Source organism: Drosophila innubila, chromosome X (genome assembly GCF_004354385.1).
Source record: "Drosophila innubila isolate TH190305 chromosome X, UK_Dinn_1.0, whole genome shotgun sequence".
Lineage (NCBI taxonomy): Eukaryota > Metazoa > Arthropoda > Insecta > Diptera > Drosophilidae > Drosophila > Drosophila innubila.
In genome coordinates, this window is record NC_047626.1 from 1,552,663 (window position 1) to 1,578,881 (window position 26,219).

At 33.3% G+C, this 26,219-nt stretch overlaps 3 protein-coding genes across 4 annotated transcripts; all 3 read left to right on the forward strand.

The window, feature by feature from the left end:
- Positions 1 to 17: 17 nt before the first annotated feature.
- Positions 18 to 2,956, forward strand: LOC117784418 (solute carrier family 15 member 2-like). The gene is made up of 3 exons (XM_034622157.1): positions 18 to 38; positions 1,339 to 1,543; positions 2,114 to 2,956. The coding sequence occupies exons 1-3, from the start codon at positions 18 to 20 to the stop codon at positions 2,836 to 2,838; spliced, it is 951 nt and encodes a 316-aa protein (XP_034478048.1). The 3' UTR covers positions 2,839 to 2,956.
- A 1,590-nt stretch (positions 2,957 to 4,546) lies between these two features.
- Positions 4,547 to 8,680, forward strand: LOC117785528 (V-type proton ATPase subunit d 1). Its single transcript, XM_034623604.1, has 3 exons — positions 4,547 to 4,913; positions 6,285 to 6,793; positions 7,934 to 8,680. Exons 1-3 carry the CDS (start codon positions 4,787 to 4,789, stop codon positions 8,348 to 8,350), a joined length of 1,053 nt encoding a protein of 350 aa, XP_034479495.1. The 5' UTR covers positions 4,547 to 4,786; the 3' UTR covers positions 8,351 to 8,680.
- A 4,192-nt stretch (positions 8,681 to 12,872) lies between these two features.
- On the forward strand, positions 12,873 to 23,414 carry LOC117793598. Of its 2 annotated transcripts, none has more exons than XM_034633959.1 (3): positions 12,873 to 13,173; positions 20,742 to 21,619; positions 22,779 to 23,414. In XM_034633959.1, the coding sequence occupies exons 2-3, from the start codon at positions 20,749 to 20,751 to the stop codon at positions 23,297 to 23,299; spliced, it is 1,392 nt and encodes a 463-aa protein (XP_034489850.1). In that variant the 5' UTR covers positions 12,873 to 13,173; positions 20,742 to 20,748; the 3' UTR covers positions 23,300 to 23,414. The 2 variants fall into 2 exon arrangements, with proteins under 2 accessions (XP_034489850.1, XP_034489849.1); XM_034633958.1 differs by having other exon boundaries at positions 12,873 to 13,169.
- The last annotated feature ends 2,805 nt before the right edge of the window (positions 23,415 to 26,219 follow it).

A 26,219-nucleotide genomic window follows, 5' to 3' on the forward strand; every position in this document is an offset into this window, starting at 1 on the left:
TATTATCTACACTTACTATGTTAAATGTGCCTCTTGACGTCAGTTCTTTAAGTGTCCACGTTTGTCCAAGTGTCAGAGTCAAAACTCGACAGAATCTCGACAGAGATTCAGAGTATTGAGGATCACTGTGGCAAACAGTCCACGCTAGTGACGAAAGTAGCGAATTTTGTTGGACTACATCGAACTAACCATATTATATACACATAGTTTGAGATAGAGAGATTGTTAGAAAGGTATATCATTTAGATTTGATATGTTAGAACAATATTTCCGATAGGTCGAATATTTATCGAGTTATAGACGTTTGCGTCTGTTTATCAGTATTGGGAAATCAAGTTTCATTGACATTTAAAATTTTGAAATTTCAAAATTCCCAAGGGGGGACCCTTAGCCTCGAGTCCAAGATCTAGAGAGAAATAATTTTTTTTCAAATTTATTAAATTTAAATGCCGAAAGAATTCAGAGGTCGAATCATGATTATAATGACATTCCATATAAAAATCGGTTCAGTTTTGATAAAAGTTATGCATGTTTGAAGTTGGTCAGACCTTTCCTAGCCACTTTACAAGTCAAAATTTTTGTTTGCTTTGACATGATTTTTTACAAAAAAATGAAAGTTCTCAGAATCAGTTTTAAAGTGTTGTTTTATACTAATTACGATATAAGGAGTTGATTAAAAGTGAAAACTTGAGATTTAAAATTTTCAATTTTAAAAATTCCAAAGGGGGGACCCTTAGCATCGAGCCCAAGATTTAGAGGGAAATAATATTTTTTACAAAATTAATTAAATTTGAATGCAGAATGAATATACAGACCGAATCATGATCAAAATGACATTCCATTTGAAAATCGGTTCAGTTTTCGCAGAGTTATGAAAGTTTGAAGTATGTCAGACCCGTGACCTAGCAACTTTACATGTCAAAATTTTTGTTCAATTTGACATGATTTTTTACAAGAAACCGAAATGTTTCAGAATGAAGTTTAAAGTGTTGTTTTATACTAATTACGATATAAGGAGTTGATTAAAAGTGAAAACTTGAGATTTAAAATTTTGAATTTTCAAAATTCCAAAGGGGGGACCCTTAGCATCGAGCCCAAGATTTAGAGGGAAATAATATTTTTTACAAAATGAATTAAATTTGAATGCAGAACGAATTAAGAGGTCAAATCATGATCAAATTGGCATTCTGTTTGAAAATCGGTACAGTTTTGTCAAAGTTATAGAAGTTTGAAGTTGTTAAACCTTTGACGCTTTCGTCACTAAATGGATACCTCATTAATGGGTATTTATGATATATATACCATATTCCTTACTGAGGCTTGGCGACCTCTTTGCAGAGCACTTATCCCGAAATACCCGGAGCCGGCAACACTCAAGTGCGCATCTTTAGTGGCATTCCGGGATGTAATTATCGGGTGAGCACAAACATTGGAGCTGGTAAGAGATTCATACTGCGAGGAATTGACTTTTACTCCAGCGGCAATGTGGAAACCAATCTGGGCATCTTTGAGCTCGATTATACTATAGAAAACTTGACAAATGGTGAGAGAAGCTAAATCTTATACTTATACTACTTAAGAGTAATACAAGTTAAGGAACCAAAAAATATGTCTAAAGATGGAAGCATAAATTAGGAATGTGCATTTTAATTTTTTTTAAAAATTTTCATACTTAAAATTTTAATACTAATACTACTTAAGAATAATATAATTTAAATTAAGCAAAACAAAGTTAAAATTTAATTTAAAAAAAAAAATTGAAAATTTTAATATTTCAAAATAAATTACAATAAAAATGTTGAGCATTTTTGATGAGCACAGGAAATGTTTTTGATATGATTTTCTCTGATTTTTAAATAAAAATTTAAATTTAATTATTATATCAGCATTTTATTGAAGTAGCGAGTTTAAATTAGTTTAAATAATTAAAATAATTATTATTAGTGATGCCTGCTAGTGACTTTATATTTAATTTTGGTTTCCAAATAGCATAATATTTGTCCTAACTTACTCACTGATCATTGCACAGCCCAAACCACAAGACGTATGAGACTGAAATTTTGACACTACACAGCTGACACAATTTTCTAAATATAATTAACTCTCGTTACAGGCTGTCCACCGATAGAGGGCGGCACTCAGCTGCTTAATGAGGCGACTGCTTATACGCTCTTCCTGCGTCCGGTGCAGAAGACTCTGTCGAAACTCTGGTACGAGGATGAGCTGCAAAAGTCGAACAAATCCAAGGCCTTAATACGCACATTGGCCAATCTTGCGCCCACAACGCGCATTCTGTGGAGAGATGTCAAGTCTGGGAATACCGCATTGGATGTGTTGGCTCGTCATCATGATCTGCATGAGCTGAGCACCATTGAGTACGCGGTACTGCAGGGTGATTCCCTAATACATCAACAATGTCTGCGTCCTGGCGGCGTTTATGCCTTGGTCATTGGTCAGGACAATCAAGGATTTGTCTCTCGCATGTTTGAGGTAACGGAACCCAATTCAATGAGCATGCTGTGGCTTATACCGCAATATGTGGTGATGACCCTCGGTGAGGTCATGTTCTCCGTCACGGGTCTGGAATTCTCCTATTCCCAGGCACCGGCCAGCATGAAATCCTTGTTGCAGGCCTTCTGGCTATTAACGGTTGCCTTTGGCAACATCATTGTCGTCGTCGTGGCCGAGTTGAAGTTCTTTCGGTCACAGGCCAGCGAATTCTTCCTATTTGCCGGTCTGATGTTTGTCGATATGCTCATCTTTATGTGGTTCGCCTGTTACTATAAACCCTACGAGGAGGTCGCTACTCTCAAACGACAGCGGAACAAACTAAACTAAGGCGAGAATCCATCGGGATCTTTATAATAAGACCTAAGGAACTTCATCTTTGTATCATCTCACGAGTATTGTAACGTTTTAAGATACTCTATACGAATGCCTAAAAAGATTAAAACCATTATCAATACCATTATTCCTAATATTTATCTTCCAATTTTTTCTGCATAAATAAAATTTCTTGAAAAAATATTCAGAATTCGTATGAAGTACCGCTGTATAATATATTAACACTAACTGTTAAGTGTTCTGACCAAATATTCAAACCATTTATTTCATTTTAGAACAAATTAGAGCCATAGACAAGAAAGATAAGTATAAAATTGGTTAAAAATCCATAAAATATATGTTATCTGCAAGAGAAATTGTTAAAATTCGAGAGTCGGTCCCTTTCTTGACTAACTGTATATTTATATCTAAAAAAACTGTATATTTATATAAAAATCGATAGACTTTTTTGACGATCTATCGAGTTGACTAAAACGATTTCCGAGCTTCCGTAATAAATAACTAAAATACTTGGATTTATATTACTAAAATTTTGAAATCACGCATCTCTTAAACTACAAAAAATAAAGTACTTAAATTTTATTGAATTTCAAAACTTATGAAATTATATTTTTACATTTAGTGTTTCTTGAAATATTTTAGCTATATTAATTAAGATTCAATTTTGTTTACTGTATGGAAAGGAAAAAAATAAGCTTTTAAATTCTAATATGGAAAAAATTTTAGCAAAAATTTTAATCAATATTATTTTAATTATTTACGGAATACATATGTATAATAATATATAATTGTTTTAAACGTTGAAAAAAAACTTTCAATTTGTTTATGGGTTAACAATCGTAACGGTAAAATTGAAACGCGCGCGAACAATACAAATTTTGATATGCTATCCTGCTCTTACACGCAGGACAATGGAAGTACAGGGTCGTTTTCTATTTTTATTTCATTTGTATTGCGAATTGAAATTTTACGCACATTATTTATACTACTTTATAAGCAGTTCTTGGGTTGCACTAATAATGTATGTTGTACTTACCAAACTCATGCTACTGCTGGAATGCAAAGAAGAGAGATACTTAAACGTGAAGTGCTTTAATTATGTTATTTAATTACACAAATATTTACACTTAAAACAAGCAACAACCAGGGCTACACAGCGCAGCGCATTTAGAGCGGGGCAGCGCGTTGCCAATTGCATCTCACTTTGCAAACCATGCGCCGCTTTGCCAACTACTGCCGACTTGCCAACTGCCCAACAAGTTGGCAGCTTTAGTCCTCGTTTTCGGCGCCATATCGCTAAATCTAGCGATATATTTAAATGTAGGTATTGCGAATTTCAAAACCTTTGGAATAAATTATTAATAAATTGATGCAAATTAAAAAATCAAAAGTAAATTAAATAAAGAAAAAATATTTAAAAAAAGGCTTGAAGCTCGTCACACTAAGGCGATATAAGTTACAAATTAATGTCTGAAGAAAATATTAAAAAATGCAGAAAATTCCAACAAAAATTCTTCAAAAGTCAAAAAAGTTATAGCTTCAAACCTAAATAATTGTCAAAAAAGGAGACGATTGTTAAGCTACTAATTTTGACTTTTGACCCAAAATGGTACATATTGCCAGATCGGAAAAGTTAACAGGGTGGCAGCCCTTGGACCAGATGGCAACGTTTGACAACCGTGAACTGCAATCATATGACTTGTTCGATCGATAGAGAAGAAGAAAATAGGTTGAATTTTCTTGGGAAAACGTTGCGTTTGAGTTCACACACATTTAACGCAAACAGCGAGCCGAACGAGTGCTAAAAACTGTGTTGAGCATTAAAAAGCAGCACAGTTAATTTAAATTAAACAATTTTGCAAACGCTTTAATCGCTGTTTGTTTGTGTGTCAACTGTGCAACTGTGCAAGTGTGTGTGTGTGTCAGTCAGTCATTCACAATAATGGAGAGCTCTGGATTTATGTTCAACGTTGACAACGGTTATTTGGAGGGACTTTGCCGTGGCTTCAAATGCGGCATTTTGAAGCAGGCCGACTATTTGAATCTGGTGCAGTGTGAGACACTCGAGGGTAAGTTCCATATCCAACAATATCCATATTATATATCCAATATTTGCATCTTTTTCATACGCCCGTTTTTTTTTTTTGAGTCACATGACAGGCAGCAAAAAGCGCGAGCAGCGCTGCTATCAGCGAGGGCAGCGCAGCAGCAGCAACAACAACAACAGCAGCGGCTGTCAGTCTAACTGTGTATGTGTGTGTCAGTGACTGAACATGTGCGTGTGTGTGTGTGTATAAGCTTGTCTTGTGATTTGTTTTCATTTATACACTATGAAAAAAAAAGAGTATTCAACTGTAACGCATTCAATAACAGTGCAAACTCGCTTATAAGGACAATTCGCGAGCAGACTGTGTGCGATTAAACGAGTGTACACGACTATGGCATACCCTGTCATTTATTTTCTGTTAGGCACGCCAGCATATGATGCCCTTGAAAATCGCTGTATTCAATTTTCAATTGATTTTTCCTATGGCAGCTATATAATATAGTTGACCGATTTAAATCAAATTAAGTCAGGATGTATAAGACCAAACCAGAAGCATATGCTGTCAGATTGGTTGGAATACCTCGAAAAACAAAAAAGTTTTTCATACTAAAACTTGATATTCGACCGATCTTTTCTATGGCAGCTATAGGATATGGTCACCCGGTTTGAACCAAATTTGGTCAGGATGTATAGGACTGATTTATATGCATATTCTGTCAGATTTGTTAAGACATCTTAGAAAACAAAGAAAAAAACTTGATTTTTGACCGATCGTTTCTATGGCAGCTATATGATATAGTGGTCCGATCCAATAATAAAAACAAACTTTATCTGCGTGCGGTATCCAAGAACCTATATTTAAATTTTGAAGTCGCTAGCTCTTATAGTCCCTGAGATCTACATAGGTTTTCATTAGACTAGACTGTTGCTGCCTGTTACATTAATTTACACAAATCTATTATACCCGTTTTTGCCTATTTTAATATTTCAAATGACCAGAAAACTCAAAAATTGCTATCATATTTATATTTATATTAAAAATTGTTATTTTATTTAGTTTTCTTTGTGATTTCTATTATTTATAGTTGTATTATAATTTATACTACAATTATAATATCTTGTAAATTTGATAACTTGTGAATTTATGCATAACACTTTTAATACATATAGAAAATTAAAATCAAATTAGAAAATATACACAATTAAAATATATCTTCTTATATGCAAAACTCTATTTCTGACCGACGGTTCCTTTTGGTGTCAAAACGGTAAGAGCTAGAAGGCTGTAATTTTGACACAACATAGCTGAGACACTTTATTTCGATACATTATACAAGACCCAAAAATTAAATTGTATTTAATGATAATTAATGGATTTCTCCGTTCTTTGTAGATCTGAAGCTGCATCTGCAGGGCACGGACTATGGCAGTTTTCTGGCCAACGAGCCGTCGCCTCTGTCGGTCTCCGTGATCGATGATAAGCTGCGTGAGAAGCTCGTGATTGAGTTCCAGCATATGCGCAATCACGCCGTGGAGCCACTGTCCAATTTCCTGGACTTTATCACATATGGCTATATGATTGATAACATCATACTGTTGATCACGGGCACACTGCATCAGCGTCCCATCTCCGAGCTGATTCCCAAGTGTCATCCATTGGGCAGCTTCGAGCAGATGGAGGCCATCCATGTGGCATCCACACCCGCTGAGCTCTACAATGCCGTCTTGGTGGACACTCCGTTGGCCCCGTTCTTCGTCGACTGCATTTCGGAGCAGGATCTCGACGAGATGAACATCGAGATCATCCGTAATACCCTCTACAAAGCCTACCTCGAGGCATTCTACAACTTCTGCAAGAACATGGGCGGCTCCACTGCCGATGTCATGTGCGAAATCTTGGCCGTAAGTTGAATCTTTATACTTAATGGGGTTATAATTAAATCTAATTACTACAAATATTTGTAAAATTCAACTATCTATGATCTAGTGTATGAAAATATCTTTAAAATGCGAATTTTAACTCTTAATTTGGATCGTTACGTTACATTCGCTCACCAAAATGTGACAAAAACCTGAAAAAGTCAAAGTTTTAAAAAGTTTTTCTTATATCTGAGTAGCAATTAAGCTTGAATACATTTAGTAAAAAATATGAAAACATTCGACCTTTTCGCTTAAAAGTTATAAGCAAAAATATGCGATGTAACGTCACGTTACAAAAATAGAAATATGATTTTGAGTTGGTTTTAAAAAACGCAAAACTCTTCAAAATGGAAAGGACCTTTTGCATAAAGTTTTTTTTTAAATATCATTTAAAATAATGTAAGTTAGTTTTCAAGGTTTTTAAATTTAAAAATCTCTTCTCATTTTATTTATATTAGCGTTAAGCATGACACGTAACGTTACATAAATTTTTCTGGCATTTTAAAGCATAAATATATAAATGTATATATTTTTTAGTAATTAAAAAACTTGTAAATCCAAATTGAAATGTTTTCTTTGCATATTGATAAGTTTTTTGTTGCTGGAAAAGAGATTTTGTTAAATAATTGATATAATACATACGTATTATTAAGAAAACGGGCAAAAATATAGATAAACTCAATTTATTCAAATATATAATCGGTAAGCTCATTCTTAGTTAGCTAATATATGTGTTTTAATTGCTTAAATAAGAAACTTAAAATTGTTTCCGAATGAAAATTTGATAAAATGTAAGCTTTTAATCAATTTTAAATTATTGGTGGACTTTTCTGTGGAAATGTCCATATGATATTCGTAATTTTATCTGTGTTTTCCCCAGTATCCTCTTTTAGTTTGAGGCTGATTAAAAATTGAGATCAAATTATTTCAATATTATTTCTTTATGCAGATTAAAAATGAAGATATCAAGACTTCGGATCATAAAATACAAGCCTTAGATCAAGTTTTTATGCAGATTAAAAAATAAGAGATCAAGAAATACATTTTATTTAATAATCAGCATTTATCAAGTATGTTATATATTTGTATCTAACTTTGTTCTCTCCTATATCTTCTTTTCAGTTTGAGGCTGATCGTCGTGCCATCATCATCACGATCAACTCCTTTGGCACCGAGCTGTCCAAGGACGATCGCGCCAAGCTGTATCCCAACTGTGGCAAGATGTATCCCGATGGATTGGCCGCCTTGGCTCGGGCCGATGATTACGAGCAGGTGAAAACCGTGGCCGAGTATTATGCCGAATATGCGGCACTCTTTGACGGATCCGGCAATAATCCTGGCGATAAGACACTGGAGGACAAGTTCTTTGAGCATGAGGTGAAACTGAATGTGTTTGCCTTCTTGCAACAGTTCCATTTCGGCGTCTTCTATGCGTATCTGAAGCTCAAGGAGCAGGAATGTCGTAATATTGTCTGGATTGCCGAATGTGTGGCCCAAAAACATCGCGCCAAAATCGACAACTATATACCTATATTCTAAGATCCCTCAATTCCCCTTACAACAAAAAAAAAAAACAAAAAAACACATTTCAATAATTTTTAAACATCAATTTCTTACTTTTCAATCGTTAATTAATGTACTACAATTTTTTTTTTTTGTGTTTTTCCCCCTTGTTATGCAATTTTGTTTATATAAATGTGTGTATATTATAATATGATACTACTGTATGTATTCTTGTTTCGAGTATTATTCCAATTTACCATACATATATATATTGTTGTTGTTGTGGCTGCCACAGTCAGACCCAAGTATGACGGCAAACGCAAGTTGAAAATTTTCATATAAAAAATTAGTGCAATTGCAGCTGTTGAAATGTTCAAAACTCTTCTGAATGCTTAATGGATTTTTTTTTTGATGGCAATTCAGTTACTAATTCCCATTCCCATGTCGTAGAAATCTCTCGTATTTGATATCGAGAGTGTTCGATTTAACATTATTACTAAATGCATATATGTAAATTGTAAATTGTTTCAAACTTGCAGCTGCACATCAAATATATAAATATAAAAATATATTATGAAACCAAACAATTCGATTCTTCATTGAGAAAGAGAGCACAAATAGAAGAGGACAAAAGACATAAGGAAATTTAAAAACGCAAATTTAAAACTACATAACGAAATTAAAATAAACATTTGTGACAAATCCAATAAAATGCAAATCGTCTAACTCTGTGGTGGTGGAGACATGAGTAACAAGCCATATATATATTCTTGATCTGTGCCAACAATTGAGTCGATTTATCCCTGTCTATAGGTCTGTATAAACTCCGAGATCTCAGATACTTTAAGAGCTAGATACTCTAAATTCGATATGTAGGTTCCTGTATAGCAAACGCAGATCAAGTTTATACTTTTTCTTGAATCGGACCACTATATCATATAGCTGCCATAGGAACAAAATTTCGAAAATCAAGTTTTGGTATGAAAAACTTCTTAATTTTTTGAGATATCTTAACCAATTTGACATAATGTGATTCTGGGTTAGTTCTTATACATCCTGACCAAATTTGAATAAAATCGGTCAGCTACATAATAAGGTTGTCATAGGAACAATCCTAACAATGTTCTGTTCTAAATTTATTTTATATATTCCAAATAAGGTTTCAAATTTTGCGGATCACAAAATATAAACAATGAAACATAAAATACCTGAAATATTTCCAATAAATATACAACATTTTTCGAAATAACAGGCAGCGATTGATATTTAATTTTTGATCAATCCTAAAACAATGATTTAAATATTTGGTATAGTAGTTTCCATAACAAAAAATATCGTAAAATTGTTTTTTGTTTTTAATTTTTTGGTCGTTTTGCATTCAGTCTAACTTCCCTTATAAATACTAAATAGTAAGCTCAAATGGATTTTCGAGCATTTTAATCAATGCAGCGCGTTGCCAGATGTACATAAATATACAATCAGTTCCACTTCCAATAAGTAATTATTTGATTCATTTCACTTGCAATTTTTTTTTTAAAAAATATGCAACTTTTGAATTAATTAGTAAGAAATATTTCAAGCATTTTAGTAAAGCTCTATTTTATATTTTTTCGCTGTATTTAATGGATATATGAGACATTTTTAATTGATCCACTCCAAAAATTAATAAATATGTAATTGAAAACCGGATCGGTATATTGAGCTTAAGATAAGAGCTTAAGTGTGAAAAAATAATATTAATAGAATAGCTAACTTCTGAATTTCATTATGAAGTTGCCATTGGAACAGCTTACAGACTTATTACAAAGGCGTTTCTAAAAAATGCTGCGGTATACAGAAATTTTATTTATTTATTTTTTTCCAAACGGATAAGATTGAATTTTGAATATATAAAGAAATTTTTAGCTGCAATAAAATTTTAAAAATCAAATTAATGTATTATGATTTTTTAATAAAAATTTAAATTTAATTTTATTGAAAAATAGTTAAACAATTTTTTAATAATGCAAACAATTACTTTTTGCGCTCCCTGATTTTTTCTTGTTCTAAATATTTGAATTTAGTTTAAGTTAAAAATAATCAGACAATTGAAAAATTGTAATTTGTTGATTAGTGTAAAGGTAATTACATTGGCCATTGAGTTATCTTATCATTTTATTGGCCACTATGAATTCCCATACAGAGTTACTTCTACATGTATTAAACCCATTCATGAGTAATAGTTGCAAGTGCAACGTCTGGTCACGTCTTGAATAATTTGAGTTCTTTGTTCTTTAACCAGTTGATGAGGGATCAAGGTTTTCAAAAGGTGCGGAGATGATGAATCACAAGGAACCCAACAATTTGAGCCTAGACAAAGAAATCCCACAATTTACATTTACACCACGATCTTAAGTGCAAGAAAAAAGATGAGAAAAAAAAAGAAGTGCTGACTTATTGTTCAAGTATCTGTATCTGTGTTTGCGTCTGCAAATGTATCTTTATCTGTTTCAGTAAATACTTATTGATCTGTTTGTGTTTTTCTGGGCTTTCCCAATCCATGCAATAATTGTGGCATCATTTAATACTTATTTTAATTTCCTTACACTTTTATACTTTAAAATAAAAATTGTTTTTTTTTATGATTAGTTTTAATTTTAAATTTTTTTCTAAATTAAAGTTATTTTTTATAATTTTATTTTAATTTTAATCAACTTCGTAGCGGACACTACATAAATAAATTAAATTAAATTAAAAAAATGTATCTGCATCTCTATCTCTATTTCTATCTTTATCTGTCTGTCATCTGTATCTGCAACCGACGAGTTCGATGCCAAGTTAATTATGCTCGTCTTTCGAAGTTCGAACTTGTCGAATGTCGAATCTAGCGATGCCGCATTGTTGTTCTTGTTGCTGTTGTTGTTTTCCGTTAGCCAGAGGGCGCTAGAGTTACAGACACACACACACATACATACATACCTGCGTAGTTATCAGTGCTGACAGCTTTTGATCAGCTAAAAAGCTGTTTTTAGCGGAAAAAAGGCAAAAAAAAAAGAAACAATTCAATTTTCAACACTTTGAAAAAAAAAAACACTTGATAATTTTCTGTATTTGACATATTTCTTTGTATTTTGAAAATTAAATTAATTAAATTTTGTATTTAAGCTTTTGTTTTTTTTATTTTGCATCATAACTCGAGAAAAAACCACAACAGCCACAACCGATAATAAAAGGCCTTCAAATTAATTATGTTAATCATTTATACACAGTTTTAAATTTAAATCACTAGTTCTAATACAAATTTATTTATAGCTTCGACGTATTTACATAACTGCATTTTATATACATTTTTTAAGATATTCAAATCAGGGTATCGAAGAAAAATACTTAAATTTGCATGCAGATTAATTTTAGAAGCCAAACTATGCTCAAAATAACATATAAAATCGGTTCAGCTTTGACAAAGTTATGGAAGTTTGAAGTTGGTCAGACCTTTGACCTAACAACTTTACAAGTCAAAATTTTTGTCAGATTTAACATGATATTTTACAAAAATATGAAAGGTGTCAGAACCAAGTTTAAAGTGTTGTTTTATACTAATTACGATATAAGGAGTCGATTAAAAGTAAAAACTTGAGATTTAAAATTTTCAATTTTTAAAATTTCAAAGGGGGGACCCTTAGCATGGAACCCAAGATCTTGAGTCAAATAATTTTTTTTACAAAATTAGTCAAATTTGAATGCAGAATGAATATACAGGCCGAATAATGATCAAAATGACATTCCATTTGAAAATCGGTCCAGTTTTCGCAGAGTTATGAAAGTTTGAAGTATGTCAGACCCTTGACCTAGCAACTTTACAAGTCAAAATTGTTGTTCAATTTGACATGATTTTTTACAAGAAAATGAAATGTCTCAGAATCAAGTTTAAAGTGTTGTTTTATACTAATTACGATATAAGGAGTCGATTAAAAGTAAAAACTTGAGATTTAAAATTTTCAATTTTTAAAATTTCAAAGGGGGGACCCTTAGCATGGAACCCAAGATTTTGAGGAAAATAATTTTTTTTTTCAAAATTAATAAAATTTGAATGCAGAATGAATATAAAGGCTGAATAATGATCAAAATGGCATTCCGTTTAAAAATCGGTCCAGTTTTGACCATGTTATGAGAGCTCGAAGTTGGTCAGACCCTTGACCTTTGACTTTACAAGTCAAAATTTTTGTTCAATTTCCCATGATTTTTTACAAAGATATGAAAGGTCTCAGAATGAAATTTTAGGGGCTAAATATAAATGAATATGAAATGATTTTTGGCTTAAAAAAGCTTTTATGGCAGCACTGGTGCGTGTGCATAGAAGTTCCGTTAGGCCAAACAGGTGGCAGCACAATTCAAGCAAAAAGAAAGCAGTCATTATTGTTTTTGTTGTTGGTGCTTTTCTTGTTGTTGCTGTTGCTGTCTTCGCTTCGTCTGCTGCTGCGCCTAAGTCTTTGACTTTGACTTGCTGTTTGTCTTCGTGTCGCCTTCGTGTCGCGTCGTGCCGAAGTTCAATCGCTGGATCGTTGGAATTGCCAATAACTCGGCTCGATGTCGTCGCCTTGTCGCAGTTGTGTTTCGCGTCTCCAAACGTTGAGTTCACTCTTAAAGTCGCTCTCTTAAGTCACTCAAACTCACTCACACTCTCAAACGAACGGACACAAACAAATAAGCTTCACTCAATTTTTTTTTTGCTTGCAACGCGCGCAACAAAAACGAATTCTTTTTTTTTTACTGTGTATTAAATTGATTAATTTGTAATTTTTGCCGATTTGATCAAAGTGCATATTGATCATATTGTTGTTGCCGCCAAAAGGATACACAGGATAACATACATAACGTAGGTAAAGGAGTGGAATCCGTTCAGAAAATTTGAAATTCAAAAACTCAGCTAAGTTTTCTTACTGCCCTCTATTTGTGGATTCCATTGTTATAATGGTATGTTTTGAAATTAAACAAAATGGAATCCATTAAAAAATTAGGAGATTAAAAAATATTAAATAAAGTATAGTAGCTGAGCTTGCTTTGTGGAATCTATTGATAAAATGCGAATTTCAGAAATTAAGCAAAATGGAATCTATTAAAAAATTGGGATATAAAGTTTTTTAACTGATCTCGCTTTGTGAATTCCATTGCTATAATGGAAAATGAAGAAATTCTTGTGGAATCCATTGGATATTTTGTGAAATTCAGATATAAAACAAAGTGGAATCCATTTAAAAAATTGGGATATTAAATAACTGACCACGCTATGTGGAATCTATTGTTGAAATGGGGAATTCGTAAAATAAACAAAGTGGAATTCATTGCTAAAAATTGATTTTAAGAGATTCAGCCTGGTCTACGAACTGCCCTCGCTTTCAAGAATCCATTGTTTTATTGGGAAGCTCTGAGCATAAGCAAAGTTTACTCGCAAAGTGGAAACCATTGTTATAATGCGAAATTAATAAATTATACCAAGTGGAATTTATTACAAAAAGTTTTGATTATTGAAAAATATCAAACAAAGTGTACTTACTGCCCTCTCAGAGTGGAATCCAATCAAAAAATTTGAGGACTCTGAAAATTAAACAAGCTGGAATCCATTAACAAACTAAATAAATTATATATTAATAATTATAATTAATGCGGAATCGTTTGCTTAAATAGCAAATTCAGAAATTAAAGGAATGGGAATCCATTGATAGAAAAAAGACTTCAGGAAATTCAGATTTCATTGAACAAATTTAGTCGTAGAAAAAAGTGAAATATATTGATGAAATAAGTTTTAGTTAACTTTATATACATTAATTAATATTATATATTAGAAAATTAAAAAAGTGGAAAATGATTGGTTTATAATTCAACAAAGTTCTCATACCGCCCTCGCACAGTGTGTGTGTGTGTGTGTGTGTGTTATGCGAAATGCGGCCAATGCCTGCGCCAAAGAGAACGAACTTGTCACTTAACTTGGCTAAAGCTGTTGATGACCAGGAAATCCAAAAGCAACAAAGCAAACAACAACAACAACAGCAACAAAAACCAACAACATCAAACGCACGTAAAAGTCGCCGAGAAATTGTGTCAACCAGTTTGCGTTGCCCGCTCTGCCGCCGTCCGCTGTCAGCGTCAGCAGCGACGTCGACGTCAACGTCCACTTCTGTTTGGTGTTCTGCTGATCGTTGTTGTTTTTGCTGCTATTGCTTAGCAATTTACTCGTATTTGAATTTGGCACTCGTTTTACTTTCTACCAATGATAAAATCATCAATATCTTAAAATTTTGACACTTGTTATATTTTTTAAAACATGTAAAACTACATATTTATTTTTTATTGTCCTCCCACATTTCTGCTTCTTCTGATTGTAAGCAGTGTGAGCAGCTCTCTTTAAATGTCCTCTCTCGTATCCTCTGCTCATCGCCCTCACACACATACACACACACATCATTGATCCAGCACTCTCTTTGACTTTGCTTCCTATTCATTATCCACCATTGTTAGAGCACTTCCCAGTAAAACCCGGAGCAACGTGTTCCGCCAAGCAATTCCTTCTGGCAACCTTATGATTCATGCAAAATGAGTAGTATATGTCTTGACAGGGTGCTAAGAGAGCTCAAAAAAGCCTTGCAATAGGAGTACGTTGCATTTGCTGACTTTGGAAGGCTAAACGCCAGGTCTTTCAAAACGTTCGCTGCTCTGCTATGTATTTTGACACGCCCTCGCCTTCGCAAAGACAGGCACAAACTCTGTTAACCACCACGAAAGAGCGGACATAGCATAATTAGCGCAATTTTTACAGTTTTTTCTTTATGTTTTTTTCATTCTTTTGTGGATGATCTTCATATACTTGTAATTTTTCTATCGCAAAAAAGAAGAAGCTGCCGTCGAGTGCGCACGTGTTTGCAAAGTGATTTTGAAATATGAAAACTTGGAAAAATATTATTTTTACATTGTGTAAGTACAAAAATATAGTAATTTCTTTTGCATTTATACATTGCATTTATTTATTTATATTTATATTATAATATTTTATTTATTTATTTAGCCGTCAAATATATGACTTATGTATGTATTAATACGTAAAATGCGTTGTTCGACTTTATATTGAAATGTAAGTACAGTAGATACTATTTTATGTAATACAGAGTTTAATTCTTAAAGTAATTAATTTTTTTTCATTTCTTAAAGTGTGGATGCACACGCAAAACCAAGCCGACGCCTTTGGAATAGAAAAAACCGAACCAAGACGAGACAACGCACTGGGGGGAATATATACTATTTATAGATTTAAATATAAATATTTTCATTATGTTATTATTTATATATCACATTTGTCTAAGCAAATATATATGAATTTTCAATATTTATTGTGTTTTAATGAACGTTGTTTATCCACTCCAAAGCAATGCCTTTTGGAAGCATTATGTTCGTAGCGAACGCCGCAGGCCTGCTCTACTGCCTTCTACAAGAAGGCCTTCTGCAACGTTGTTCTTGGAAATTGGCGTTGGAAAGGGAAATGGGCGTTAGCAGAGCCATAACAGAAGCCCTGCCAAACTACCTTGCAATGCTACCCTTCTTTCAGCGTTTCACCCCTGTATAATAGCGAATGGAAAACGTCAGATTTAGCAACTGCTCTTACGTTACTTAACATGTGGTTTGAAGTTACTTTCGATAGGAGCCAAGTTTTATTGGGTTATCGATCTTGCTCACACACACACACACACACACATGCAGCATAGAAATGCATTGCGAAAGAGAGTGCCAAAACAAAGGCTTTATATTGCAGTGCTGCCATTTTAGCTACAAATTATTTAGCTTTATTTATTAAGTTGCTTGAGCTTTTAAATCATTTGATATTTTAAATTAATTAATTTTCTAAAAATATATTTATTTACGGCAACCAAAAACAGTTGAAAAATGAAAATGATCAAATATTAAAAATAATATTACAAATTAAAATATGTTGACTAAAATATGTTGACTATTTTATAGCAAAAACAAATAACTACAATATGATGACAAACGAGGGTAATGCATAATGTTTCCTCTTGACCATTCATCAATTCCCATCATTAGTCAATGTCATTACTGTGTAAAATTTCACTCTTCCGGCGTTGAATAGAAGAAGTTACTTAACCTTAATATACTTGAGTTGACATGGTACACAGCTAAAAAAAATCATGTGTGCTTGTTTTGTAAGAAATATAGTAATTTCGAGAAATGTTCTTACATTAATACAAAACATTATTTGAAATAAGTGTTTTTTATTTATTCTTACTTATTATTCTTATTTCTCCTATTTAAGCTTTAAATTTTAAAGTTATCTTATTAAAAAATACCATTATTTTTGATATAGGAAATATAATAGCATTAATTACTTGTAATATTCTTAATATAAGGCCAAAAATCTTGATTGTAACTACTCATATGTGTTTTTTCGTTTTTTTTTTTTATTTAAAGTTGTCTTATTAGAAAGAATATTTGTCTTGGTTGTCTTTGATACTAGAAACCGGTTCTTTTTTCAAGCCTGAGTGTACTCGTAATTCTTATGCTTTCACCTACATTCAAAATCAAAGTCAAAGAAAGTGAGACACCAAATTATGCAAATTATATGTGTTATATAAACCATTGAAGGATGTAAAAGTTGGGCAACTGTTTAGCATAATCGAAGCATTCGTGTCGTAATCAAAAATGAAGAAGTTACAAAAAGAAAAAAAAAGTACAAAAGAAATTTTTCGCAGTCTGCAAAGATAAAAAATAATAATAATAAAAAAAAAACAAATCAAAACACTTTCGCTGAGGCTGCATAATTAACATTTCTTTTGATTTCGATTTTGTTTTTGATTTTTTAATTTCAATTTCGATGAGCTACCTCTTTCCACAGTACCCCCTACCCGCTTACCCTTCCCCTTCCCTTCTCCCTCCCTTTTACGCATGTGTTAAAAAGCACTTTTGTTGTCGTTGTACTTTCTATTTTCCTATGCGTTTAATAATTAATTAATGCTAATATCTTTTCACAACCGTTATAATTTATTGACAAAAATAGAAAATATACGCGGCTAATAACACGATCCACATACGGTCCACACAGACAGTTGTTGTTCCAAATGCGGCAAATGCAAATGAATGTCAATATGAATATGAATGTGAATGTGAATACATGTGAAAACGGTTCGAGTGTTACGTATTGGAATGCCAGTGAAATTATGTGAACAGCTGAAGAAAATTTTGTATTTTGGGATGCTATCCACAATTTAGGCCGATTGTTCCAATTGGTAACAGTTGTAACTGTAACTGTCGCCAAATTCCTAATTGGTAACTGACTGCAGTGTGTGTGCGTGTGTGTGTGTTGCATTAACATCCGGTGTTGCCAGTTTAGTTATTTTGTTGCTAGACTGGGCTGTTTTTTAATGCAAAGCTTGAAAGATTTCAGATTTGCTTGGAAATATGAGTTGATTGCCAGATTCCTTCGGTATACTAAAGATTAAAGATATAATAAGAGAAAAAAAGAATTTAAATGAGGTATTGAAATGCTAATCAAATATTACAAAAAAAAAAAAAATTGTCTCCTGGGAAATACTTATTTTTTTTTTTTTGCCGATTATGATCATATTTTAATAAGGGGTCGATATTTTCTATATTTAAATATTCATACACTATACCTCAAGTACATTACTTTTTTTTTGTCTCTTATTATATTCCTTAAAAAATATTTATTTTAGAATCTAATTCATTTATTTACTTATTTATTTATTTACTTTTAACTAATAGCAGTCAACAAATTTGAATTAAGATTTAAGAATGATTTAAAATTATATTAAAAAAAAAAGGGGAAAATGTAAAGTATAAATGTTGAAGTTATCAAATATTTCTTATCAAAGATCATCATGTTCTATCAATTTTAAATGTTAAAAAATGTATGCAATATGTGTAAACATTTATGATGTTAAAAATGGCGGAAAAGAATATCACAAAAAAAAAAAAAATGCTAATAAGCTGTCAGTTGTACTCTATCAAAAGTGACAGATTTGTCGGGAAAAAGGCTGTGCTGTCAACACTGTTGAGAACATCACCCACTTGTTGCTAACAGTTATTGTTATAAGCAGCTGTTGTTGTTGTTGCTGCTGCTGTTGTTGTTGTTGTAGTTGCGAGCTGCCAGATTTGGTAAGCATACTTTCTATCCAGTCGAGTCGACTCAGTCAAGCAGTCAGCGAGCAACAACAACAATAATAATAATTGGGTTACAAATTGCGCTTGTTGTTGTTGCCAGCTGGAAGGTCATTTTATGCAATGAGAGCGTGAAACCAAATAGCGGAGGAGAGAGAGAGGTCAAAGGACTGTATACAATACACAGATTTGCTGCATGTGACCAACAGATGACGCTGTAAAATAACGAGAGAAGATAAATGAGAGCGAGAGCGAGAGAGATCAAAGGACTACATACAATTGATCAATGCGTCTGACCAGCAGATGCCACTTTGTTTTCTGCTGCCGACCAACAGATGGCGGCCTCTCTAAGCAAAAGTGTTAGGATGAGTAATGCAGAGATAGAGAGAGAGAGAGCAAGAGCAAGAAGCTGAAGCAGAAGGTAGCAGGTGCCGAGGTTTATTACAACAACAACGTTCGGAATGAGTAGATAGAGGTATTTCTGGAACAAATTCTAATAAGATTTTGACTTTTTTTTAAGCAAATCTTAATCAATTGCAGGAACGACTAATAAGATTTTAGTTTTGTGAATTTATAATAAAAGAAAATTTGAAAACAATTATTTTTAAGAGCTTTTAGCAAAAGTTTGCCTTCAGTAGAATAAAATTAGAATGTTACCACATATGTTGAATGCTTAAGCTGCAATTTAAAAATTGTCAGCTCTCTTTTTAACCCATTTTGTTGTTTTAGCTGCAATTCCCTTAGCTTTTTCTTACCTGATAGTTCATCTGGCACATCTATAGTAATTTTTCTGCCTTAAATATATCATTATTTCATTATTCGGTATTAATAAATTAAAATTAAAATAAAATCTAATCTTAATCTATTTCAGGAATGCCCATAATAGTTAAAAATTTCACTTTTGCTAGCGGTGAAACAGTTACGTTTCTTTGCATATTCAGATTCCACACTTTACAATCCAAATTCCACACTTCACATTCTAAGCAGTCGCAATCAAAAGAGAAAAAAATTAATGTGAAATTAAGTAACTGAATTCGTTGTTGTTGTGGGATGAATTTAAGAAGATTTCACTCTCGTTTTTGTTGTTTTTTTTTTTTTTTTTTTTTGGTTAAGCTTTTGTCTTTGTTTCCATGCGCATTTCGAATTCGAGATTGAATTCGATTTCGATTTCGTTAGCTGCTTAGACAAGAGAAGCTGTTAATTTGTTTACTTTGAAATTCAGGCAACCACAATTTTTTTCTCTTTGTACGCCCCCTCCCCCTCCCACTCTCCTCTCTCTCCACCTTCCACACCACACTTCCCACATTGCTATTGGGCATTTCGCACTCGTTGACAAAGAGAAAGAGAAGAAGAAAGAAAGAGAGCATGAAAGAAACGAACAGCAAATGGAAGAAATTATGTCAATATTTATTTAAATTCATTTCTTTCGTCAGTTCATGCGAAAAATAAGAAGAAGAAGCAGAGGAAGAAGCTGAAGAAGAAGAGGAAGAAGCTGAAGAATTGGAGAAATTTAATCGAGCGTCACTTGAAAGCGATTTTTGTTGTTTGTTTTGTTTTTGTTTACTTTTGAAATACTTAAATTTTTTTGGTGCTTTTTTTTTGAAGCTGTGATTTGGGTGAAATCTTCAATTGGATTTGGAAACCCTGTACTTAAAAAATACATCGATTTTAATGGGCAAAAAAAAAAAAAAAATAAATTGGTAACCCAAATTCGTAATCTACGCTCAATTCTTAGATGTTTCTACAGATAAACCATACCTATAAAATTAATTCCAAGTCACCGTTTTTTAAATTAAAAAGTGTACTTTTTTTTTACTTATAGCTTGACATTATAAGCATATTTTAAGTATTTTTAGTTCGATCCTGACAAGACTGTTATAAAAACTCTTGTAAATACCAAGACTTATAAAATTTCTTAGAGTCAAAGGACCAATTGTCTTTTAAACATAATTTTTGTGCATGGACTAAAAACACAACATTTTTAATCTCAAAAAGTGGGTACTAGGAATTATATTTAGAGCTATGGTTTCTTGGTAAAAACATCTTAAAATTGACAATTTTTTGTAAAAATTAATCGATGAATTTATTTCTTGGTTCAATTTACAAATCTTTAGCTTAAATGTTGCTCTTTTTTTTAAGTTGATCGTTTTATTCAAATTTAAGTGAACAACTTGGATAATTTAATTGAACTTTAATTTCTAATTGATTTTATTCGAATCAAAAATAATAATTAAAAAATAACCTAAAATTTTTTATTCATTTGCAGTTTCAAGATGGCCAATTTTGTAAACCGCTCGTTGTTGCTGTTGCTTTTGGCCAGCTGTATTTTGTTGGCTGTGAATGGGAAATCCGTGAGTCGACGCACCGATAAAATCTCCGAGAACTTTAAGCAGCTCGATTTGCCACCAGAGGAGATTGATCCGAATGTGGCGCCACCAGAGCCCCAAAAATTGGATGCAAATGATGCAGAGACTGCACTTTCAGATCCCGTGGCAGTTGCAAGTCCAACTTCCACTTCGGCTGCTGTGGTTGATGAGAGCATCAATGAAATCGCTAGTGAAATCGCTAGTGAAAATGCAGCAGATTCCGCAGCTGTGGCAGACTCCGCTCCAGTTGCCACAACTGCGGTGGCAACAGCAACAGCAACAGCAAAACCGAAGCCAAAACCCACAAAAACGACTGCAAAACCGACGGAAGATAATCCGATTAGTCGGTACTGCAAGTGCACAGAGTCGCATTGCGATTGTTGCCGTAAATTTGGGCTGCCACTGCTGCCCAGTGGTCCGGGCTGTGCCAAAATCTCGTATCTGGGCAACGATGAGATGAGTGTGTCGCTTAAATTCGGTGAAATCACCCTCGCCTCCCGTCGCATCTCCAGCAAACGTGCTCGGCCCATTTGTGTGAGCATGCCCGGCGGTTATTCCAAGTTCTGCGGCCGTGTGTACGGCTTATCCCAGGCCAAGGAGAACTTCAAGGCCTGCCTTGCCTTCGAGCTGCGTGCCGAGGATGACATTGAGGCGCAGTTGCCCATCTCCTGCTTCAAATTCGGTGCCGAGGGATTGCGCGTCGCAGAGGCAGAGCCGTTACCCACCAAGGTAAAGCAGCCGGAGGAGGATGATGATGATGACATCTTTGGTTTTGGTGGTAAGTACAGTGTACACTCAACTTGCTAAAAATACAGCAATACCCAACAAATCCACCAAATATACGAGCTGCATATAATTCAAAAAAGTCGGCATCAATCCGCTTGTGCGTATGTCTGGCGCCAACTCTACATATAATTTGTAGTATGCTCATTCGTTAGCTGATTAAAAATAATATATTAGACAGCCGAGACGTGTATCACTGCGCACGGCAGTTCGCGTTAGTGACGAAAGCATCACGAAGGGTGCGAAAGGCGACTATATATACAGCTAAGTTGGAAAATTTGCTACGACTGTCCGATCAGATCGAGTTATATACCGATTCGGCACTGCGAAAAAAGTAATTTTTATGTACAAAGAAGCTCACCCTTTTTTCACAGTGCACAATGCCAATTTTCGCTTTTTTTTTTTATTAATTTATATTTTTATTTAAAATTTTTAGATTAAACTGAATTTTGTTCTTCACAAAATTGGATATCAGAAGTTTTGGGGCTAGAAATTGCTTTCGTCACTAGACTTTTACCTCGTGTAGAGGTTTTTTTGTGGGATTTGATATAACAGTTGTAGTAATAGATAAGTAAAGAAAAGATAATATCTTATTATGAAAATATTTGTAAATTACTGAAAATTTCATAAAATTAATTGAAGAGCCAGGGATAAAATAAACCGAATTTTAAGTGTTTTTTTTTAACTCAAATCTTTTTTTTAAGCGATAGGTCTGAAAATTTATTATTTTTCGGACAAAACTAAGAATTTTTTTCTACAAAATGCACAGATATTAAATTAAATTTGTTTTTTAATTTTTTTAAATTTATTTATTTATTTATTTTTTTTTTTTTGACATTTTATATTATTGTCTTCCAACATTTCTTGCCTAGTTTTTTTACTCTGAATATTTTTTTTTAGTTGAATTTCCTAATTGATGATTCCTTTGTTTTCTTACTTATTTCCTTTCCTAAAATGTTGTTCTTAATTTATTTATTTATTTTTTTCGTATTTCTTAAACAAATTTTCGAAATTTGTATGAGGTACCATTTTTCATAAATCATTCTAAAACGCTTATAGGGTGTCCGAAATCATGGGACAAAAATAATTTATTTTTTTTTTTTTTTTTTTGTATAATGTATAATGACCCCATTTTTTCTTTTTTTTTCTTGCAGCTGGCGGCGATGATGACGATGAGGATGAGGATGATTACGACGATGCCGAGGAGGCTTCGGCAGAGGACGACGATACGGATGATGATTACACGGAAGACGATGATACCGAAGCACCCGAAGATGCCGATTACGGTGGCTTCAGTCTGGGCGGTTTACTGGACGAGCTCGACGACGATGAGGATGAGAAGCCGGTGAAGAAACCCGTGACGGCTGTGACAGCAGTCGTGACTGCTCCCGTCGATCAGACCCGTGAGCAGAGCACGGATCTGGTTCAGAGCAAGGATGAGGCCGGAACGGTTGCAGCTGCTACAGTTGCCACGCCCCTGGCCGAGGAGGCGGCCGCAGCGGTGGAGGCGGCCACAACCCCAGCCACAACCTCAACCTCAACCTCTAACAAAAAGAAGTCCAAGAAGGCGAAAAAGAACAAGAAGAAGAAGAAGGCGGCCACAAATGCGGCGAGCGAAACGGAAACCGATTTCGCCTATGAGTTATTCAATGGCATTCTGGATTTTTTCAATTGAGCGGCCAACGTGAATTTGCCAACATGTTTGGCAACACTGTAAATACCTTGTATCGACGTTGAGCTGCCCACATGAGAAAAAGAAGAAGAAGAAAAGACGAAAATATGAAGGAGAAAGAAAGAAGTATCAGGAGTTAGTCGTAGTAAAAGCAACATCTTTGTACTTTTTTTTATTTATTTATTTATTCATAACACACACACGCACCCATCTGGCAACACTGATCACTGAAATTGCAACCCTGCCACGAGATCTGGCAAAGCTTGTCTCTTTATTTATTTTAATTACAAAATGTATAACTCATTAAATAATTCTCAAAATAATAATAAATATATTTATTTATTTATTTTTCCAATACTTAACGGTAAGTGGCAGCCCTGCCAAGATTTCTGGCAACATTGCCCGCTGGCTTAAAATTAGGTTTATAAGTTTTGCAGTACCATTAAGACCAAGCAATTTATTACGTTGAAAATAAGAACATAGGTTTACGAGAAGAGCTGATTACAGGGTATATCTTAGCCAGAAATATTAAAGTCGATTCGGAGCAACATTAAACTTGCATACCTTTTTCAAAACTGAGCCGATTTTCAAAAGAAATATCGTTTTGATCATGGTTTGGCCTCTAAATTTATTCTGCATTTAAAGTTTTGTTAATTTCGCTTAAAAATATTTGCCCTCTCAAACTGGGATTAGATTTTCAATGCTAAGGGTCCCCCCTTTGAAATTTTGAAAATTAAAAAATTTAAATCTCAAGTTTTTACTTTAAATCAACTCCTTATATCGTAATTAGTATAAAACAACACTTTAAACTTGATTCTGAGACCTTTCATTTTTTTGTAAAAAATCATGTCAAATTGAACAAAAATTTTGACTTGTAAAGTTGCTAGGTCAAGGGTCTGACCAACTTCGAGCTCTCATAACTTGGTCAAAACTGGACCAATTTTGAAACGGAATGTCATTTTTATCATGGTTTGGCATCTTTACTCATTCTGCATTTAAATTTAATTAATTTTGTAAAAAAATTATTTTCCTCAAGATCTTCGGTTCCATGCTAAGGGTCCCTTTGGAATTTTGAAAATTTTAAATTTTAAATCTCAAGTTTTTAATTTTAATCAACTCCTTATATCGTAATTAGTATAAAACAACACTTTAAACTTGATTCTGAAACAGTTCAATATTATTCAAATTATTAAAAACATTTTCTTAATAACCTTTAGTGGTCTGAAGGTTTATGTGGTTGATGTGGTTTGGATGAGCCGTTTTTTTTATTCATAGTTGGGGGCAATTCAAGCATGAATTCTAGGCCTCCCCCTTTTGTCCTATATATATAAGTTGATTTAGTGCCGCCCCGTTTATCAAAATGCCGACAAAGCCACAGGGATGCCTCACTCTGGATGAAAGGTGGCGATGGCGCAACTTTTAATTAGAAACTATGCGTTTTAGTTAAGTGGGCAGACGTGTTAAATCAGCTTCAGGCTCTCTGAAGAATCCTTGGTCATTCACCTTTTCACATTGCTAGACATAAAGGATGCTCATTTAATTAACTCCAAGTTCATTTGGTTTTTCATGTAAGGTAAGGTATATTAGGGTTATGTAAGGTAAAGTAAGTTAAAGTTAGGTAATTTAATGTCATGAAAGGTAAGGTAAGGTAAGGTTTAACCTGCAATGTGTTACATTTTTATAGATAAACTAGGGGGTTTCGCCCCCTTCTCGCTTCGCTCGCCAACTCCCAATTCTTTTGAGAACTATAGGACATTATTTCTAACAAAATTCGAATTTCGCAAAACGCCGTCTTATTGCACGATTAAAATTATTAATTAATTTCAGCCTCCTAGGTCTAATGGTTTAGACTGTGCAATGATCAGTCAGTGTGTAAGCGAGAGAGTCAGGACAAAGAGTTTTATATATATAGACAAGCAGACTTACCTATGGTTCTGTAAAGAGAATATTTGTTTAATATGTTAATAAAGTTTTTTTTATTAAATTGGTGTAAAAATTTCAGCTAAAAATTTCATAAAAATCAAAGTGATTTATATATTTAGATTCGGGAAAAGTAAATACCACGTCGAGTATACATTTATATATATTTATTCAAACTTTAATGTACAATCGATTAAAATATGTCAAGCTTTAAAATTTGCATTCAATTTAATTGAATGAACCAAAACCTTTACAATATCTTTCCAACTATTTCGATCACGATGTCGTTATCCCTTAATTGATAACAACTTCGATCTCGATCTTAACAATTCCATAACGTATTACTAATATATTTCTCCAACTCGTTCCCTATTCGGCCATCTTCGTTATTTTTTATTATTTTCGTGGTGGACTTTTGTGCCATACAAAAATATTTAAAAAAAAAAAATTTCACAATCTACTTTCATAGCCAATTTCTATAGGTTACTCTTTCAATACATTTGAACATATATAAGTACATATAAATATGTATATAACATATAAAGAGCAAAAATTGTGTAAGGTTGCTTATCAATAGGAGTTACATCTATAAAAACTTGTACATCAAGTATATTTTGTATATTTTAAGAATTTAACTCGGTGTATTTCTTTTTGTTTTTTTAGTATGTATGCTTACACTGCAGATCCCTCGAATTGATCTAGAACTGGTCACAAAATATATCTTTTAACTACGAAAACATTGGTAGCGATATTCGAACCTTCATATTCACTTTTTTGTAAGCCTTTATGTATTTCTTATCGTTCCTATTAAAGCGACCAGCAGTGTAGTCATTCATACTCAATACGAGTTTAGTATTTAAAATCTTCATACTCAAAAAACCGATAAAGAAACATTTGAAAGAGCATTTGAAACCATAAAAATATTAGATTTGGATTAAACTAATACGATATCAAATGTGTTTTTTTTTATAGGGGTTTCGTTATTGTGCAATATGATATCATC

Bases quoted from the DNA above. Each gene is read 5' to 3' on its own strand.
- LOC117784418 (XM_034622157.1), top strand. From the start codon at position 18: ATGTTAAATGTGCCTCTTGAC. The intron at 39-1,338 runs GTCAGTTCTTTA...ACCTCTTTGCAG, and splicing joins TGTTAAATGTGCCTCTTGAC to AGCACTTATCCCGAAATACC. The intron at 1,544-2,113 runs GTGAGAGAAGCT...CTCTCGTTACAG, and splicing joins TATAGAAAACTTGACAAATG to GCTGTCCACCGATAGAGGGC.
- LOC117785528 (XM_034623604.1), top strand. From the start codon at position 4,787: ATGGAGAGCTCTGGATTTATGTTCAACGTTGACAACGGTTATTTGGAG. The intron at 4,914-6,284 runs GTAAGTTCCATA...CGTTCTTTGTAG, and splicing joins GCAGTGTGAGACACTCGAGG to ATCTGAAGCTGCATCTGCAG. The intron at 6,794-7,933 runs GTAAGTTGAATC...TCTTCTTTTCAG, and splicing joins TCATGTGCGAAATCTTGGCC to TTTGAGGCTGATCGTCGTGC.
- LOC117793598 (XM_034633959.1), top strand. From the start codon at position 20,749: ATGGCCAATTTTGTAAACCGCTCGTTGTTGCTGTTGCTTTTGGCCAGC. The intron at 21,620-22,778 runs GTAAGTACAGTG...TTTTTCTTGCAG, and splicing joins TGACATCTTTGGTTTTGGTG to CTGGCGGCGATGATGACGAT.